A 17,834-nucleotide genomic window follows, 5' to 3' on the forward strand; every position below is an offset into this window, starting at 1 on the left:
TATAAAGGCCCATACACACTTACACGGTGCCCTACAAACAGATTAACCACACGCTACAGCCAGCAGATTTCCATAAATTAGGTCAAGACAAGAGAACAGTTCAGGTAAGGAAGGGTTGTTGGAACCACAATAGTGAAAAACAATGCATAGTAAGAAGTGGCACAGCAGAAAAGGCATCAATCACTGCAACCTCCACCTGATCTCTGAGTGGCCTGGTCCCACACTATATGGTTAGGTCGACACAAGACAGTTTAAGTCAACCTACCTGTGCATGTGTCTACACTTACGTTTGGCTCCCACAGACGTAAGTGCTCTGCTACGTTGATTTAACATCAGCGCCAAGAGCAGTGAAGAGTCATGGTCAATGTAGTTTGGTCGCCACAGTGATAGCATAGACACTGCGTTACTTACATTGGCTGTTACTGTCCCACAATGCCCCGCAGTGACCACTCTGGTCACCGTTGTGAACTCCACTGCCCTCCCCATGAAAGCCCTGTGAATTTTTGAAATTCCTTATCTTGGTTGCCTAGTGTGGTGAGCACCTAGCACTTCTCCATTGTTGAGTGTAACTGCCCAGCTGACCATGCCAGCTACACGCTGCAGACACGCTCCTGCCAAGAGCAGACGGAAGATATTGGATCTCCTGGGCCTGTGGGAAGAAGAAAATGTGCAAGTACAGCTCTGACCCAGCCACAGAAACATGGACATCTATGAGCAGATTGCTTGGCGGAGGCAGGAGAAAGGCTACAACAGGGGCCCGTAGCAGCACCGCATGAAACCCAAGGGGCTGCAGCAGATATACCAGAAGATGCTGGTGCTGAAAGAAGAGGAGGAAGAGGACTTGGGATGACATGTTCCAGGAGATCCTGCAAGCCAATGCTGCATCAGAGAAGGATCACAGGGCCTGGAGGATCATCACTGCAGACAGCCTGGAGAAGGACGGAGTGGAGAGGAATGTGCAGCAGGAGGTGCTTGAGCTTCTCAGACAGCAAACTGAGATGCTGTGGACTCTGGCAGACTTGCAGGTTCAACAATCCCATGCTCGCCCCCATCTGCAGCCCACTGAGAATTCAATGTTGGGACCTCCCTACACCCCTCTGCCCCCAACATTCCAGGTGGCGGCAGGGGTCAGTGCACTACCGTTGCCACTCCACCGCGGGAGACATTAAAGACATTCACAGTGTCACATACACTGACCTGTGAAAGCCACGGTTGGTTTGTGTGTACCTGAAATGGGAATGAGTGTTCTTTCCCCTTCAGAAGTTCTGTTCCCTTCATTGATTAAGATTTGTCATTTTTTAAAATTTCCTGGTTCATGTTACATCATAAAATTATATTTTTGGAACAAAATTAACCGTTAATAGTTCACGTGTGCGGTCTGATGCTGAGCAGGTCTGATACTCACCAACTTCCCGTTCCTTCACTTTGCCACAGAACCCATAACATCCTCCACAGACACTATTAACAGGTGCATTGACAATGTTATAGTCCTACATACGCAGCACTCACTACAAGATTCATACCGGGCTGCAAATGAGCAGGGCCAGGGAGAGCCCACTGCTGCAACACGCACACTACTCTGGTTCAGTATTAAAATGGTCCTTCAAAGCCTCCCTGCGCCATATAGCTTCATGCTGAGCTCTTCTAATAGCCCTTGTATCTGGCTGTTCACATTCAGCAGACAGCCACTCCACCTCCACCCCAGGGGAAATGTTTTCCCCCTAGCCTCACAGATGTTATGCAGAACACGGCAGCTATAACCACTGGGATATTTTTCTCACTGAAGTCCAAGTCAACACCACCAGCAACATGGGCGGTCAGTGACCCGGCTGTTGGGGGAGGCTAGCCCCCTGCCCCTCCTGTTCAGATCACCCTTCCCTTTTGCCCCCCTCCCCTGCAGTAGCCCAGAGCACCCCCACCGCGACCCTGGCAGCCGGGCGGCTGTGGCCAGCTTTGGTGAGCTGGGCGGCCAGTCCAGGAGCGCTGGGCAGTTGCGCCCCCAGCCCCAGTGCTCTGGGAGGCCGGGCCAGCCCCAGTGCTCCGGGCAGCATGGCCCCAGCACCAGCTGCCTTAAGTGCCTGCGGGAGCAGGAGGGAGGCCAGCCATCCCGGGCCAGCCAGGGGAGAGGACTGGGAACCGCAGGAGGGGGCCTGGCCTGCGGGCGGAGCACGGGCGTGGCCACGCTAGGCTGTCTGGGGAGGCACAGCCTCCCCCTGCCTCTGATACCTGCCGCCCATGGGCAGCAACCCTTCAAACACTCAAAGGCACATTCGACTGTCATTCTGCACCTGCTGAGCCTGGAGTTGAATTGTTCCTTGGTGCTGTCGAAGTGGCTGGTGTACGGCGCCATGAACCAGGGGAGCCAGGGATGGGCTGGCTCTCCCCCGACCACTATTAGCATTTCAACATCCCCAAAGGCAATTCACCAATCAGGAAAGAATGTCCCTGCTTGCAGGTTGCTGAACAGCCTTGTGTCTTAAAGACGTGAGCGTCATGCCTGGCCAGCTCACGCTGATGTCAGGAAAGCGCACTGCAGTCTGCACTGATGCGAGCGCTCCTGGTGAGGACGTGCGCCCCCGACACCGGGAGTCTAGCGCGTACATGCACCAGCGATGTAATAACTGCAGCGGCTGCCTGATGATGTAACTTGGGTCGACGTACATTTTGTAGTGCGGACACAGCCTCTGTCTGCCTGCGATCGCCAGCAATAAGATATACCCAGGAGCACCCACTGCGAAGCTGCTGTGGCCTCCCTGGGCAGACTAGGGGCTTGTCTATGCTTAAAACACGATAGCAGCACAGCTGCGGTGCTGCAGCGCTTCAATGTATGGTTCCTATGCCAATGCACTTCCTGTGCCGATGGGCGGGGGTCTCCTGTCACCATACATAATCCCTTGTCCGGCAGCGTAGCACTGTCCACCCAGGGACTTAGGACAGCTTCACTACGCCGTGCAGGGGGGTGGCTTTTTCATACCCCTGACTGACGTGGTTAAACCATTGCAATTTTCTAGCATAGACCAAGCCTAGAATGCAGCACCTTCTTCCAAATCTAACACACTTATTTGTGACAGCAGCCTGAGCAGATTGATTTGGAAGACCAAGGCTGCTTTGGCAGTCAAACCCAGCGTCCTTTTCACAGAAAAGCATTTTATAAAACTCCATGACTGGACCTTAGAAATACACCAGGAACAGAGCACACCGAACCCCACACTAAATCAGACAGAACTTAACTGGCTTGATGCAGGAATCCCTGGGTGAACTTCTGTGGCCTGGGTAATGCGGGAGGTCAGACCAGATCCTAACAGTGCTTGGAATCAATCTGTCATTCAGGGAAGGTCTCTAGGACTACTACAGTTAAGGTTCCCTAATAGTTCTCATTCAAACCCTGTTTTCAGTTGCTCATAACTTTCCAAAACATTGTCCTTTCTGGTTGATATTTCTGGGACTCTGTCTCTTTCCATAAAGATCACTTTCTGTTTGGAAAGTTTGAGCAAATCCAGTTCAGAGAACAACCAGGGACAATGCACACTCACTGCATTACAAACAACGGAGACGTACATAAAAAAGTTGGACACCCAGCTGGGAGTGGAAAGCTGAACTCACAGCCTGTGCAGAGGAACGCTTTGGCGTGTTTGATGAAAGCTCAGCTCAGTTTGACCCAGGTAGGGGTCAAAAGCCACTGCCCTTCTTGTGTGCGGTGCACATGGGTAGAGTGTTTAACTTTCGCAGGGGCAGTGGGTGGTGAAGACAGGCTGTGCTGTGCACACGAGTTATGCTCAGTAAGGAAGCAGCTTGGCCATCCAGCCCTTCCCTTACCCCCTGTACTTTGGGTCCTCCTGCCCAGGCAAGTAGAACATCCACCGCTACCTTGAGACCAGCTGATTAAAACGCCAGGGACACCCACTGTCCTGTTTCAGGGCACAGCCCCCCCACGCTGGGGGCAGGGAGGCGCTGTCCCTGCGGCTCCATTATCCCACCACAGGCGCCCGCACGGGTTTTCGCCCTTAGGCTGAAGCGCCTGGGGCCATGAGACTGGAGGGGGCCCAGGCTGGCCCAGAGCTGCAGTGTCCAGGGCTGGCTCCTCCGGGCACAAACCCCTCTCCCCACAGCAGTAGGGCCAGGCGGACCTGCCCAGGGGGCCCGGGGCCCTCCGCGGCTGGATCGGAGCCTGGGGCTGGAAACTTGTGCAATGGGCCGGTTCTGCCCAGGCCGATGGCGGGGCTCCTGGTGGGGAGCGGTGACCCCAGCCCGGAGCGGGGCGGCGGCCGGAGCCAGCCCGTGCAGGGAGGGCAGAAGCGCCGGGCCGTTTGCCAGGCTCCGGGCGCTGCACCGAGACACCCCCAGAGGCGCGGAGCCCCGATCTGGGGGCTGAGTCCCGCCCGCCCCCCGCGCCTCGCACCTGCTCCTCTCCCCCTCCGCCGCCCGGGTCTGCTCCGGTCCCTGCCCCGGGGCACAGTCCGGGCGCCCGGGCTCCACCCCCGGGCTCTCCCCGCTGCACCCCCGGGCCCGGCCCGGCTCACTCACCCAGCAGCGCGGCCAGCCCCAGGGCCAGCGGCAGCGGCTCCATCCCGCCGGCTCCCAGCACAGGCGGCTGCCGCGCCGCGCTCATCCCGCAGCAGAGCCGAGCCGAGCAGAGCCGAGCGCGGCAGGTGCCGGAGCGCCGCCCCGGGCGGGGGGAGGCGGAGTCGGGGGCGGGGCCCGTGGCCCAGGTGGGGCGGCCCCAGCAGGTGGGGCGGGGCGGGGCGAGCCAATCAGGTGGGAGGGGCGGTGGCTCCCAGGCGCGGCCCCGGAGGGGTTGGTCCGGTGTCCCGGGAGAGCCTGGGGGGGGAGCGCTGATCCCGGCGCCGGAGGGGTTGGTCCGGTGTCCCGGGAGAGCCGGGGGTGGGAGCGCTGATCCCGGCGCGGGAGGGGTTGGTCCGGTGTCCCGGGAGAGCCTGGGGGGGGGGAGCGCTGATCCCGGCGCGGGAGGGGTTGGTCCGGTGTCCCGGGAGAGCCTGGGGGGGAGGGAGCGCTGATCCTGGCGCCGGAGGGGTTGGTCCGGTGTCCCGGGAGAGCTTGGGAGCCCGGAGGGGTTGGTCCGGATCCGGACCGGGGTCCCGGGAGAGCTGGGAGCGCTGATCCCGGCGCGGAGGGGTTGGTCCGGTGTCCCGGGAGAGCCTGGGGCGGGGGGGAAAGCGCTGATCCCGGCGCGGGAGGGGTTGGTCCGGTGTCCCGGGAGAGCCTGCGGGGGGGGGGGCGCGCGGATCCCGGCGCGGGAAGGGTTGGTCCGGGGTCCCAGGAGAGCCTGGGAAGCGCTGATCCCGGCGCCGGAGGGGTTGGTCCGGGATCCCGGGCGAGCCTGGTGGGGGAGCGCTGATCCCGGCGCCGGAGGGGTTGGTCCGGTGTCCCGGGAGAGCCTGGGAAGCGCTGATCCCGGCGCGGGAGGGGTTGGTCCGGGGTCCCGGGAGAGCCGATGGGGGGTGGGGAGCGCTGATCCCGGCGCGGGAGGGGTTGGTCCGGTGTCCCGGGAGAGCCTGGGGGGCGGGAGCGCTGATCCCGGCGCCGGAGGGGTTGGTCCGGGGTCCCGGGAGAGCCGATGGGGGGGGGGAGTCTCCGCTCTGGCACTGCCCAGCCAGCAGCGGCCAGGAGCCTGAGCCTGCTCGCTAAGCTCCTGGCTTTGCCCCGTGGGGCTGCTGGCTCATCTGCCCCCGCGGCCCCCGTCTGACACAGGGCTGAGGGGAAGCCCCGGGGTTAGGACTCCGCTGGAGCCAGGCTCTGTGACCCCGGGCCAGTCCCTGGCTCCCGACTTCACTAGGTCCAGCTGCAAAATGCAGAGAACAACTTTCCACCCCCTCTCCCCACTTCCTCGGGGGAGGGGAGCTCTTGGGGCAGAGGGGTCTCAGTGTGGGTGCAGGGCACACACTGACTCCTGCCAGCAGCCCCAGCCCTGGCTGGCCCTGTCCTGCTGCAGGATGCTGGCTGGGAGGTAACCCCCCCCCCCCCACCACACACCCACACTGGCTCCCCTCCCCTTCCTGGCTGATGGCAGCTCTTCTAGGGAAAGCCTGCCCCACAGCATGCAAAGGGGGGGGGGGGTGGGGGGGGGGTGCAGCAGGGAGCTGGAGCTGGCAGCTTACAGGGCTGGGCATAGTGTGTGTGTGAGAAACATGAACTCTCCTCCCCGCGCACCACCACAACTGTCCCTTCTCTTTCAGCCACATCAGCTGCCTCTATCCTTTTGCCATCCCAAAGGGTCAAGCCTCTCCCTGTCCCTAGCTGGAGAAGAGCAATTCACTCCCCAATAGCTGGCCTAGGCCCTGATCCTGCCACAAACCCCTCCTGTGATCTCATTGTAGGATCAGAGTCAATAGTCAGTAACCTTCAGGCACGGGCAGCTCAAGGGTTCGTGAGCTTGCTACCACTGTACCAGGCCGTAGGACCTCAGCTGGAACAGCGTGCACAGTTCTGGTCACTTGTGTTCAAGAAAGAGGAATCCAACCTGGAACAGGTGCAAAGAAGGGCTGCAAGGAGGCACTGGGGAACAGAGACATTGCGTTGTGAAGGGGTGTTTCATGGAAGATTGGATCCTGGTTCCAGTGAAGCCAACCAGCTCTGCAACAGACTGAATGTTGGGGCAAAACCTCATTTTTAAGCTAGGAAAGGGAACTGTGAATAAGCCTCCATCCTAGTGCACATTTTATGATTGTGTTGTGTATTGTAGCCAGTTGTTTCCATCACACACTTGTCTCCTTCCTTAGAGGTTTTTAAAGCCCGGCTCGACAAAGCCCTGGCTGGGATGATTCAGTTGGGGTTGGTCCTGCTTTGAGCAGGGGGTTGGACTAGATGACCTCCTGAGGTCCCTTCCAACCCTGAGATTCTATGATTCTAGTGGAATCTCTGTCTTTCCTTAACCAACCCTTCATTTGTTTCATTACAAGTGCCCTGTGTTATACAGGAGCATGCTAGAGGCAGGGGGTAACAAGATGACTCTCAGTCCTGGGCAAACAACCTAGCTAGTTTTAAGATGGAGCTTGGTAAATTTAGGAATAGAACTATGTGACAGGGCTAGACTTGAGGAACCAGGAGGTCCATTCCAGTCCTATGTTCCTGAGGGGGAGGCTTCCACACAGGGCTCCAACCTTTGCCCATCCCACCTGGACTTGCTGTGCATGTGATTTCTCCTTAGTGACTGACACATAGTGTACGTAGCTCCAAGGTGTGAGCAGCTCTCTTCACACCAGCCTCGCATTCCCACCTCATTTGCAGACCCGCTGCTTGGAGCTGTGTTCTCAGTCTGGCAAGTTTTACTCTAAATTAAAAACAAAACAAAACAAAACCACCCTGAGTAAACTTAACAGCCCAGCGAAGGGGAAACAGCTAAACAGAGCCAGCCAGAACAAAGCTTTGTTCTTCTGCAATGCCTCCACGCAGGACCTATGAGCACTTCAGAGTTTGGCACAGCTCCCCCTTAACACTGACCTATCCAGCACACAGGGATCTGCCTAGCTCATAAACACCAAACTTTTGCTTTTTCATGCTAATCAAGTCCCTGATCCCCAGTGGAGACGTTACACATTCTGCATCTATGTAACTCCTTCAGCTGCAGCCGAAGCAGAGACATGCCTTGATCCAGAAGTTACAATTCAGTGATCTCAACTGCATGGAGCGTAGTTGTAGCCATGGTGGTCCCAGGATATTAGAAAGACAAGGTGGATAAGGTAATATCTTTTACTGAACCCACTTCTGGTTGGTGAGAGAAGTTTTCAAACTCCACAGAGCTCTTCTGCAGGGCTGGGACAGGTACTCCCAACAGCAAGGTGGAACAGATTGTCTTATGACTGCAGAGGTATGAACAGGCCCCTCTGCCTTGAATGATCCCTTACAATATGTGCCAACTACTCATGCTAAAAATCTGTTCCACCCTGAAGAAGAGCTCGGTGTAGTTCGAAAGCGTCTCTCTCTCACCACCAGAAGTTGGTCAAATAAAAGATGTCACCTTGTCTCCCTAATGAGCTGAACTGGTATGTCCACATACCTCTCCAGCTATCATTTCAGGCTGCCTCAGACTCCAGCACCGGTTACACCAGTTACTCTATAGCCACATGAGGATTAGAAGTGCACTTTAAAAAAAATATGAAATGGTAGATTCTGTGGCAAGTTCCAGGCTGTGGAATCAAGGAATATGGGAGCTCCAGGTGTAGGCAGGCTTCCTCTCTCCGCCCCCCTCAGTGCGTTTTTCTTTATTTCACCAGCAACGGTGAGGAGTGCAGCATGATCCCACTCATCTCCCTGGGCTGCTCCTTCCCAGGTGGTCTCCTCTGGGGCCTGATCCTACACTTGGAGTCACACAGGCACACTCCGTTGCTTTCAGTCAGACTCCATACAGGCACAAAGGTTTGCAAGTGTGGCTTCAATACCAGGAGCAGGACCTGCCTTCCTGTCTTTGCAGGAGCTGCACAGACTGGACTCAGTGGGCAGAGCTTTGCAGTCAGTGGTTCATTTTGCCATGTAAGATGGGGCGGGGGTTATGGTGACAAGCACATTCTTGCAACACGCTTCCCCCTCTCAGCAATAGTCAGCAGCATCATTGGCAGGAAATCCATCTGCTGGCTCTTCCCCACAACTGACACAGAATCCAGAGTCCTGAAGCCACTTCTGTCATCCACCCCTCCAAGGACCCCTCTGACTCTGATCGTGAAGGGAGGGGGGACCTGTATCCCCACCACCTCAGGCCTTTGGCTCCCTGTGACGTTATTGACATGAACTGGGATCATATAGATCAGTGTTGCAACCAAAGTCCTGTAGTGGCAAAAAAAACTTGTATAAAGGGGTCAAATACGGTGTCTAAGACAAGGTTATGGGTTGCTGGTTATGCTATCTGTACATGTGTATCATTTTTGTAGTTGAAGTTATGAATATCGGTTCTATACTGTCTGTATTTCAAACTTCTGCTATGCTATGGGTGACACCCCAGAGAAGTTGGTTTCAGCTCTGCCTAGCCTGCTTGGTGGCCCATTAAGGACCATCAGCTACACAACTGACTCAGTGAGAGAAGGCAGATATGCCTTGTAACTCAAAGTATGCAGGGACTTGTCCATGTGACTCCAGACTCCATTTTGCTGTAATTTTCCACAGTAAGGACAAAGAGGTGTTCTTACACCTGGAAAGAGACTATAAAAGGCTGATGCCTCATCTCCGTCTTGTGGAGGGACTTTGCTACAAACAGAAGCTCTACACAAAGGACTGATGACCCATCCCAGCTGTGGATGTACTCCAGAGACTTAATTTGAACCTGCAGCTTATTCCATCACTGCTACAAGCCTGAACCAAGAACTTTGCCATTACTGTATGTAATTGAGTCCATTTAACCAATTCTAGCTCTCATCTCTATCTTTTTCCTTTTATGAATAAACCTTTAGATTTTAGATTCTAAAGGACTGGTAACAGTGTGATTTGTGGGTAAGATCTGATTTGTATATTGACCTGGGTCTGGGGCTTGGTCCTTTGGGATCAGGAGAACATTTTTTCTTTTATTAGGGTATTGGTTTTCATAACCATTTGTCCCCATAACGAGTGGTACTGGTGGTGATACTAGGAAACTTGAATGTCTAAGGGAATTGCTTGTGTGACTTGTGGTTAGGCAGTGGGGCAAAACCACAGCTCTCTCTGTCTGGCTGGTTTGGTTTGCCTTAGAGGTGGAAAAACCCCAGCCTTGGGCTGTAATGGCCCTGTTTTAAGCAATTTGTCCTGAACTGGAACTCTGCATTGGGTCCCACCAGAACCAGCATCGTTACAATCCCCCAGCCCTGGCCTGCTGGCAACTCAACACTCCTCCGTCCAGGGTCCTTGACTGAGACCCTGTCCACACAGGGGGCTTAGCTGGTTGGTGTGAAATACCATGTACAGGGGAAAGCTGGGCCCTCTTTCAATTTCCATCTGTGTGTACTTATGGTTAAGGCTACGTTTTAGTCATGGGTATTTTTAGTAAAAGTCATGAACAGGTCACGGGCACTAAACAAAAATTCATGATCTGTGCCCCGTGCATGACTTTTGCTATATATCCCTAACTAAAACTTGAGCTGGGGGTGCTCTGTGGGGGTGGTCCAGGACCCCCGCTGGGTGCTGGGAGGGAGGGTTAGTGGGACTGGCAGGCTCCCTGCCTGGCTACGACCAGTATGTCCCTGCAAATCCCATGGGGAGGGGCAGCTGGGGGGTTCCACCTACTGCTCCCATCACAAGGGCCCGCTCTGCAGCTCCCATTGGTCAGGAGCACAGCCCATGGGAGCTGTGGGGGCAGTGCCTGTGGTCGCTAGCAGTGCACGGAGACTCCTGGCCCCTCCACCTAGGAGCTGCAGGGACATACCAATGGGAGCCAGGGAGCCTCTCCCCCCCCAGTTAAGTGCCACCCCACACACTAATCCCCTGCCCCAGCCCTGAGCACCCTCCCACACCCAAACTGTTGCTGCCCAGCTCAGGCAGCCTGAGTCAGCCGCACCAGAAGTCAGGAATGGCAGGGAAAGTCATGGAATGCATGATTTGTCACTCTGTGACAGACACGCAGCCTTACTCATGATAAACACAGCACTCCAAGGAATTACATTGTGCGCACCCAGGCATTTTCACACCAACTAACTAGAGTGAGTGTGGACAATGCTCCTGTGTAGACAAGACCTGAAATGGACAGGGACTGCAGCTTCCAAAGAGAGACTGCCTTTCAGCACCTCTCCTAAAGGCTGAAGGGTTCTGTTCTCTTCGGGGATGTCTGTGCAAAGTTATCCAGACAAAAGGAATCTTAACAAAAACAGAAAATGGAATTAGAAAGGAAAAAAACAAAAACATTTGCTTAATGTACCCAAGAACCTGGGACCCTTGGATCTTCAAGTGGGAATTTCTGCTTCCTGAGCAGAGACCCAGCCCCTGTGGCTCACACCCACTCTCAGGCCTGGGCTACACTAGCGGGGGGGTTCGAACTAAGATACTTCGACTTCAGCTACGCTATTTGTGTAGCTGAAGTTGCGTATCTTAGTTCGACTTACCTGGCTGTTCTCACGGCGGCAAGTCGACTGCCGGGGCTCCCCCGTCGACTCCGCTTACTCCTCCTGCCGAGGTGGAGTACGGGCGTCGATTAGCGGCTCGATTTATCGCACCCAGACGAGACGCGATGAAATCGATCCCCGATACATCGAACACTACCCACCGATCCGTAGACGTACCCTCAGGCTGAGTGGTTTAGCCATGGGAGGAGGATAGAGCCACACCGTGGAAGCCTGGGTTATTAACATATGTAGATTTACGCATCTCAGACTAAACTAGAGAAGGTGCTCTCAGCTGAGCTACAGAGGGAAAAAGGACATTTCTCTGACCTCTCTGGGAGTCTCCCTCACTGTCCAGATACTAACTGCCCCAAGCCATGTTTTGCCAAGAAATACGACTGGGGGCAGACCCCTCCCCTATCAGAGTTGAACTCCCACCTCCAGAGCACACTTGCTAGCTCGAGATGAGCAGCCCCAGGGAGGAGAAGAGCTTTGTTCCTGCCCCATTTCACAGAGGTAACATCCACCTGTGCCCGCAGCTAGCAAAGGGCCTAGGCACGAATGGGTGCATTTCCCCTCATGTGAACTGGTCTAGGGAACTCTCTAGAAGTAATCGCTTTGCAGCTTCTCTACCACGGAGAGAATGAATATGCCCCAAATAATTACTAGTTAGGAAAATAAACCTCCAGATGAACACAGGCAATGTTAGCTTGATGCTTAATCAGATTAGGACTGCAGAGTAACAACTTTAACATGTTCTTAAATCAAATCAGGATTTAGCCAAAGCTCTAAATATGAACAAACCGATTAGATTTGGAGGGGGGGGGCAGCAGTAGATTAATCTATTTTATACCTGCAGAGAAATCTATTTCCTATCTTCCTGCACCATCCATGTCCCTGGCCCCAGTTAGTCAGAGATCATTCCAGCTGAACCAGAGAACCCAGGGGAAGGTGGAGTCAGACAGCCCACCCTGGTCTGAGCGATTTCAGGTCACACCCCACCCCCTTTCTGCATGGCCAACTAACACAACACACACACTGCAGCTTTACGCTAGACATCACGGGCACTGCCCACCTTGCAGCCTTCCTGGCCCTGGGCCTTCCTTCAGCAGGAGGCATGATGCTCCCTCGTCAGTACCTGGATCGGTCTGATAAATGCCTGGGCAATGGAAGAAGCCGGGTCCTCGAGTGTTCTAGTGAGATGGGGTGTTTGGGCACACCCTGGAAGGGACCCCACCCCAGCACGGTCCACAGGAAGTGGCTTCACCAAGCCAGCCGCTGGCCTGGGTTTTCATCTGGAACTCAGGGAGGCACTGCCAGCTGGGAGGGATTTAGTGCAGCTGAGGGTATTTAAGATCCAACACCCTGAAGAAGGGAGCCCTGCCAAGGGAGCTGTACACCCAAGGGCTGGAGCAGGAGCATCAAGGCACCGGAGCGGCTACTCTGGGGAGAGTTGGATGGAGAGCACAGGCAGCTGCTGGGACAGATGTGTATGCGTGCAGGCACCGGGGTGGGAGGTGGGAAATGGGAACCAACTTCCTTAAAGCCAGAGGCCTTTCCCCAGTTGGTGTGATTTACACCCGCACTGAGGGTGACCCTTCAAACCAGAGCCTCTGCTGACCTCCTTCCACACTGGCCCCGTGATAACTAGGTATAAAACACACCAGATGTCCTGGAATATTTGAAACAGACAAACTCCCACTCCATTCGGTGCTAGGCTCCGCACAGGACACGAGAACTAGCGCGGCGCTAGCTGGACGCTGCCGCACGGTACTTGAATGAAAGTGTGGGTTTTACTGGTTGCCATCTCACTAGAGGAGTGCATGATGCCACCCATGCTGCTGTCCTCAAGTGAGGTAACACTTTATGAGCTGCACAGGGCAGGAGTCCGGTCTGCTCTGCGGATGTGAATCCAGATTAACTCTGGAAGTCAAAGGATTTATTCTGGTGCAGCTGAGACAAGGCTCTGGCCCAACATAAGCCTGCAGCACAGCTGGGTGCTTGTTTAAACCAGAACGAGATAGGCACGGGCGCCCCTAAGCGTTGTGAGCGGCAGAGAGATCATTCTTTGCAGCAGGGCGCCCTCTGCTGGAGCCAGCACAAATCATGCAGGATCCAGTCCTGCAAAGAGGTTGCCTGGAAGAGGCCCTGAGCACCTCCCAGGCCCAGTAGAAAACCTTGTATAGTGATGAGCTGGAAGAGTGGGTGAGTTTCAAGCTGGGTTGGGACTACTTGAACATTCAACTTATCCCCTATCAGCTGTTTTCCTTGCTACACTCATCTCTTCTGACTCCTTGGCTTGTGAGGTTTCACCAACCTAGACACACTCAGTGAGGTAAATCCAGTGGTGATACGTGACAGGATGTGAGCGGTCAGGAGTCTGTTAGTGTAACTCATGCCTTCTTTGCCATCCCACTGTGTAAATGACACCAGCCTAGACTCATTTCTGAACTTGGCCCTGTAACTGCCATGTTACGTTCAGCACTTCCCCAGCGAATCCATCCTAGATCACACCCCCAACAAGGGAACATGTTTCAAAGGACCCTGCAAAAATGAAACACTTCTATCTAGTCAAAGCCTCACCGAGAGCCAAACATGTAACTGACCTACTGATCTTCCTGGGTGGCGGCCTCGGCATTTTATGCAACTCACCATTTCTATGGAAGCACATTTGGTCCTCGCATGTGCCTTACCTTTGAGGGAGCCCGTCTGTTTATTTAATGATTGCTAATACTTGGTTTCCATGCTGTAAAGCATTATCCACCGAGACCCATGAATCCTTTAGTAATTCAAATATGTAGAATCCAGGATTCTAGGAGCTAGAGGTAGGAAGCTGTGAGGGACAGAAAGGAGAACGCAGACAGAGGGTAGAAGAATGGAGGGGGAAAACGTGGAAATAGAGTAGAAAGGGGAAATGACGGGGAAGTAGGAAAAGTGACTCTAGTAAAAGGAAGATGGGAAATATAGGGGGAAGTGGAAGGAGAAAGGGATTTTTAGCATGAGAAATGGCAATATCCTGACATACAGTGTTCATACAATCAAATCCACCTATGGTTGGATGGAATTCTCTGGCTTGCGTGGTGGAGGTCAGACTAAATGATCATTGTGATCATTTCTGGCCTTAAAAATCTAGATTCATGGCTTAGAAGGTCAGAAGAGACCACTGGGATCATCTAGTCTGATCTCCTCTAAAACACAAGCCAGAGGATTTCCCTCAATTGTTTGTTTGAACTAGAGCAGATCATTTAGGGAAAAAAACAACCAGTCTTGATTTTAAAATTGCCAGGGATGGAGAATCCACCCCAGTCCCTGGTGAGTTGTTCCAATGGCTAATTACCCTCACTGTTAAAAACGTGCACCTTATTTGCAGGCTTCAACCTCCAGCCACATGATCTTGGTATACCTTTATCTGCTAGTTTGAAGACCCTAGCATCAAAGATCTGTTCCCCATGTAAATAATTACAGACTGATCAAGTCACTTTATCTTTGTTAAGGGATTAAGCTAAACAGATTGAGCTCCTTTATTCTAAATGCATCAAGGGGGAATGTGACTAGACATAAAATCATGCAAATGTATGTAAATATATTCCAGAATTGTGACTCTCAGACTCCTGACAAGTTGCTATTTCAGCCCTCAGTGTTAAAGTTTTACTCACTGCTGCTCCAGGTGGCTTGTCAGACATGTTGGGATCTTTTGAGTTAAATGGGCTAGAGCCATTTTAAAGGAGTGTAATAACTGCAGAATATTAGTGAGGCCGCACTAGTGAGTGACACATGGAATAGCTGATTTCCAAGCAGCTGCCCATCTATGGAGCAATGACTTGGTCTCAGAATTTGGGGAGTGACTCCTCCCACTGGCTAGTTCCTGAATTTGAGACATTTTCATGATGGAGGAGCAGGAGAAGGTGCTCACCCACATCCTGGATGGATAAACGAGCCAAGCCAGATACACGTGGAAGGTGCAGGCAGAGGCCACTGGCTGGAGTGGTGAATCTTGGGGCCCTGAGAGGTCACTCGGTGGCTGCTGTAGCTTCTCTCCACGCTCATGGAGAGGCTGACTGTAGGTTTTGGTGCCTGGGGAGGAGTCGCTGGATGTGACAGCCTCTTGGTGCACACACAGGTGGTCGGTGTACATTGCTCATTGCAAGGTGGACCAGTCGCACGGTGCGTACAGAGATCCAAGTCTGTGGCCATTGAATGCATGGGGTGCACATGGGAAGGTCTCTGGGCACAGCAGACACTTCACTCCTGAAGGAAATGGATCACCCAGCCTCTAAAACACAAAGGAAAGGGGATGTCAGTGTGTATGGCGGGTGCGAGGGCTTGCTCAGCGTGCCCATGCAGCTCACATGGTGCAGTGGGTGCTCTGCCATGGCTGGTGGGTGCCATGGTTTCTCGCTGGCCATGGGGTGGCTCCTGGGGAGATGGGTGCTTGGTCCCAGCTACAGTAAGGAGAAGGTGTGCATGGGGAGGGTGCACAGAAGGTGTGCTGGCCACAGAGGCTGCTGGCCATAATGGCAGCTTAACAGAATCACTGGCTATGAGGGTTGCTGGGCAAGGTTGGGAGTTTCAGCACCCATGTGGGAGGCTGAGTGCCATGGAGAGCTGGTCCAGTGCCCGTTACACGCCACGACAGGCCATCAGTGCATGGGTTCAGGATCTGCACACCGAAGGACTTGATTACAGCAGCATAAATGTTTGCTAGGTGCTGTGCTTATGTTGCAGTCCCTGGGTGTGACGGGTGCTCCATGCACACATGGCTCAGTCCCTGGGTATCCCGTATGCCCAGGAGCAATCCCTGGGTGTGACGGGTGCTCCATGCACACATGGCTCAGTCCCTAGGTGCCCTGTATGCATAGGGAGTGCTTACTGGGTGTGATGGGTGCTCCATGCACACAGAGCAGAGTCTTACACAAGGAGCAGTGGCTGGATGTGCCCAGCTGTGCATGCAGCCTTGCCTGGTGGACCCTGCATGGGCACTTCCACTCCCCAGGGCATCCAGCTGTGGACTGGCGCCTCTGCTCCCGCTGTCAACTCACTCTCCAAACCCCATTCTACCCTAATCCCAACACAGGCTGCCTGAACCCAGCCAGTTCACAGGAGTTTTAGCTCCACACCCGCTGGCTACGCCTCCTTGGGCTCAGCAAGCCGAGGGTGGGGGGCTGTGACCTGACAAAGTGCAGCCAGCGGCAAGGCAGAGAAGGGGATGCAAAACTTGCCTCCGCCAAGGATTCTTTCCCAGGGGAAGCAACGGCGTTCAAGGAAACGAAAGGAAAGTGCTTGGCCATTGGCTCTGCTAGAAAAGCCTTTGGATGAAGCTTGTGTCATAAATAAACAGATCAGGGTTAAGGTCTCTTTTCCCTGGAAAGGGTTAACAAGCTCAGTAACCTGAGAAACACCTGACCAGAGGACCAATCAAGGGGGGACAGATAATTTCATCTCTCTGTGGAGGAAAGCCTTTGTCTGTGTGTTGGCTCTGGGCTCTTTTCTTTTTGGAGAGAGAGAAGTCATGTCTCTCAGTTTCTCCTCTCCTGTTCCTACTATTCATAAGTAGTATTAACTAATTAACTAAAATTATTATTATTTGATTTCTTTTTTTTTTTTTTTTTGTGCGTTGCGTGCTGAAAGAATTTCTTTCTTTGTGTTTGCTGCTACTTACTTTGAAGAAAGGAGGAAAGAAAGGAGAAGAGAGATGAGAGATTGATTTTAGACCCTGTGTTGTTCTGGTTACAGTTACAGAGACAGTGACTTTCTTTTTAATTTTTTTTTTTCTTTTCTGTAGGACTTGATTTTAATCTTTCTTTGGGGGAGGGGGGGGAGGAGGGGGAGGGGGTGTCCCCCTCTAGTTCTCTCTATCTCTCCTAGGAAAGGGGGGGGGGAGGAAGCAGGAATGGTTTATTTCTCCTGGGTGTAAGAACTCCATTGGGGGGGGGGCTTTTTGGGAGGAAAGGAGGATTTTGAGGACTGTGTGTACCATGTCTGGGTGTGGCCTGATTGGCCTTTGGCCAGATTTTTTTTAGATTTTTAGTTTTTAGGTGCAGGTCCACCCAACAGACCCCCACCCTCTAACAGGAGGGTGGGGGTCTGAGACAGCTTGGAACCGAATAAATCTACTAGGTGGATTCCCAAGGTGCTGGTTTGAACTTCTGTTTAATTTACAATGTGAAAACCAGCCTACCCCACCCCCCAAGGTCTCTGCAAACCAGGGGCCCAGTCCTGCTGTCAGTGAAATGAAAATGGGAGGTTACAGCAGCTTGGTCTTAGCTCATTTCTCTTCCTCCCCCGTACGCATCACCTCTGTATGTGGCCCAGGCGCAGAACATCCACCCCTACACAAACACTAGTGCAGTTCAGAGAAGTAACAGCCCTTCTGGCATTCAGTGCTTCTGAGTTGGCGGGGGGGGGGGGCAGGTGAGGGAGGAGCAATGGACTACAAGATGCAGTTTAGGTACATTGATATACAGACAGTACTGTGGGGGAAGGAGTGCGGGGGATGATTTGGCCAAAGATACTAGGTCAAACCCTGACCTACAAGAAGTGATACGGCATCTTTCTTGTCCCTAGAGAGCAGACAGGACCTTTCATGTATGATCCCATCCAACAGATGCCGAGAGAGAGGGTAAACAGCACAGGGTTCACTGCAACATCTTCAGCAGGATGAGGGTGAGGAGTGAATCTCTGCAGGACTCCAAGCCCTGGGGTATTTCCCCACTTACGAAGCAAATGGTTATTTTGTACAGAACAGCATGAGCCTCCTCGGTGACGGCATGTTACGTTCTTTGTTCTCCTCCAAACACATCCTGTTCTGATTGCCACAACGGT

The 17,834-nt window shown here is 53.6% G+C and overlaps 1 protein-coding gene across 1 annotated transcript in view; it reads right to left on the reverse strand.

The window, feature by feature from the left end:
* ESAM (endothelial cell adhesion molecule) overlaps positions 1–4,667 on the reverse strand; it is a 91,251-nt gene extending 86,584 nt beyond the window's left edge. The window contains exon 1 of the mRNA XM_039496470.1: positions 4,525–4,667. Coding sequence (XP_039352404.1) covers positions 4,525–4,609 — 85 coding nt within the window. The 5' untranslated portion in view covers positions 4,610–4,667. The remainder of the gene's footprint in view (positions 1–4,524) is intronic.
* Between the last annotated feature and the right edge of the window lie 13,167 nt (positions 4,668–17,834).

Source organism: Mauremys reevesii, linkage group 12, assembly GCF_016161935.1.
Source record: "Mauremys reevesii isolate NIE-2019 linkage group 12, ASM1616193v1, whole genome shotgun sequence".
Classification (NCBI taxonomy): Eukaryota; Metazoa; Chordata; order Testudines; family Geoemydidae; genus Mauremys; species Mauremys reevesii.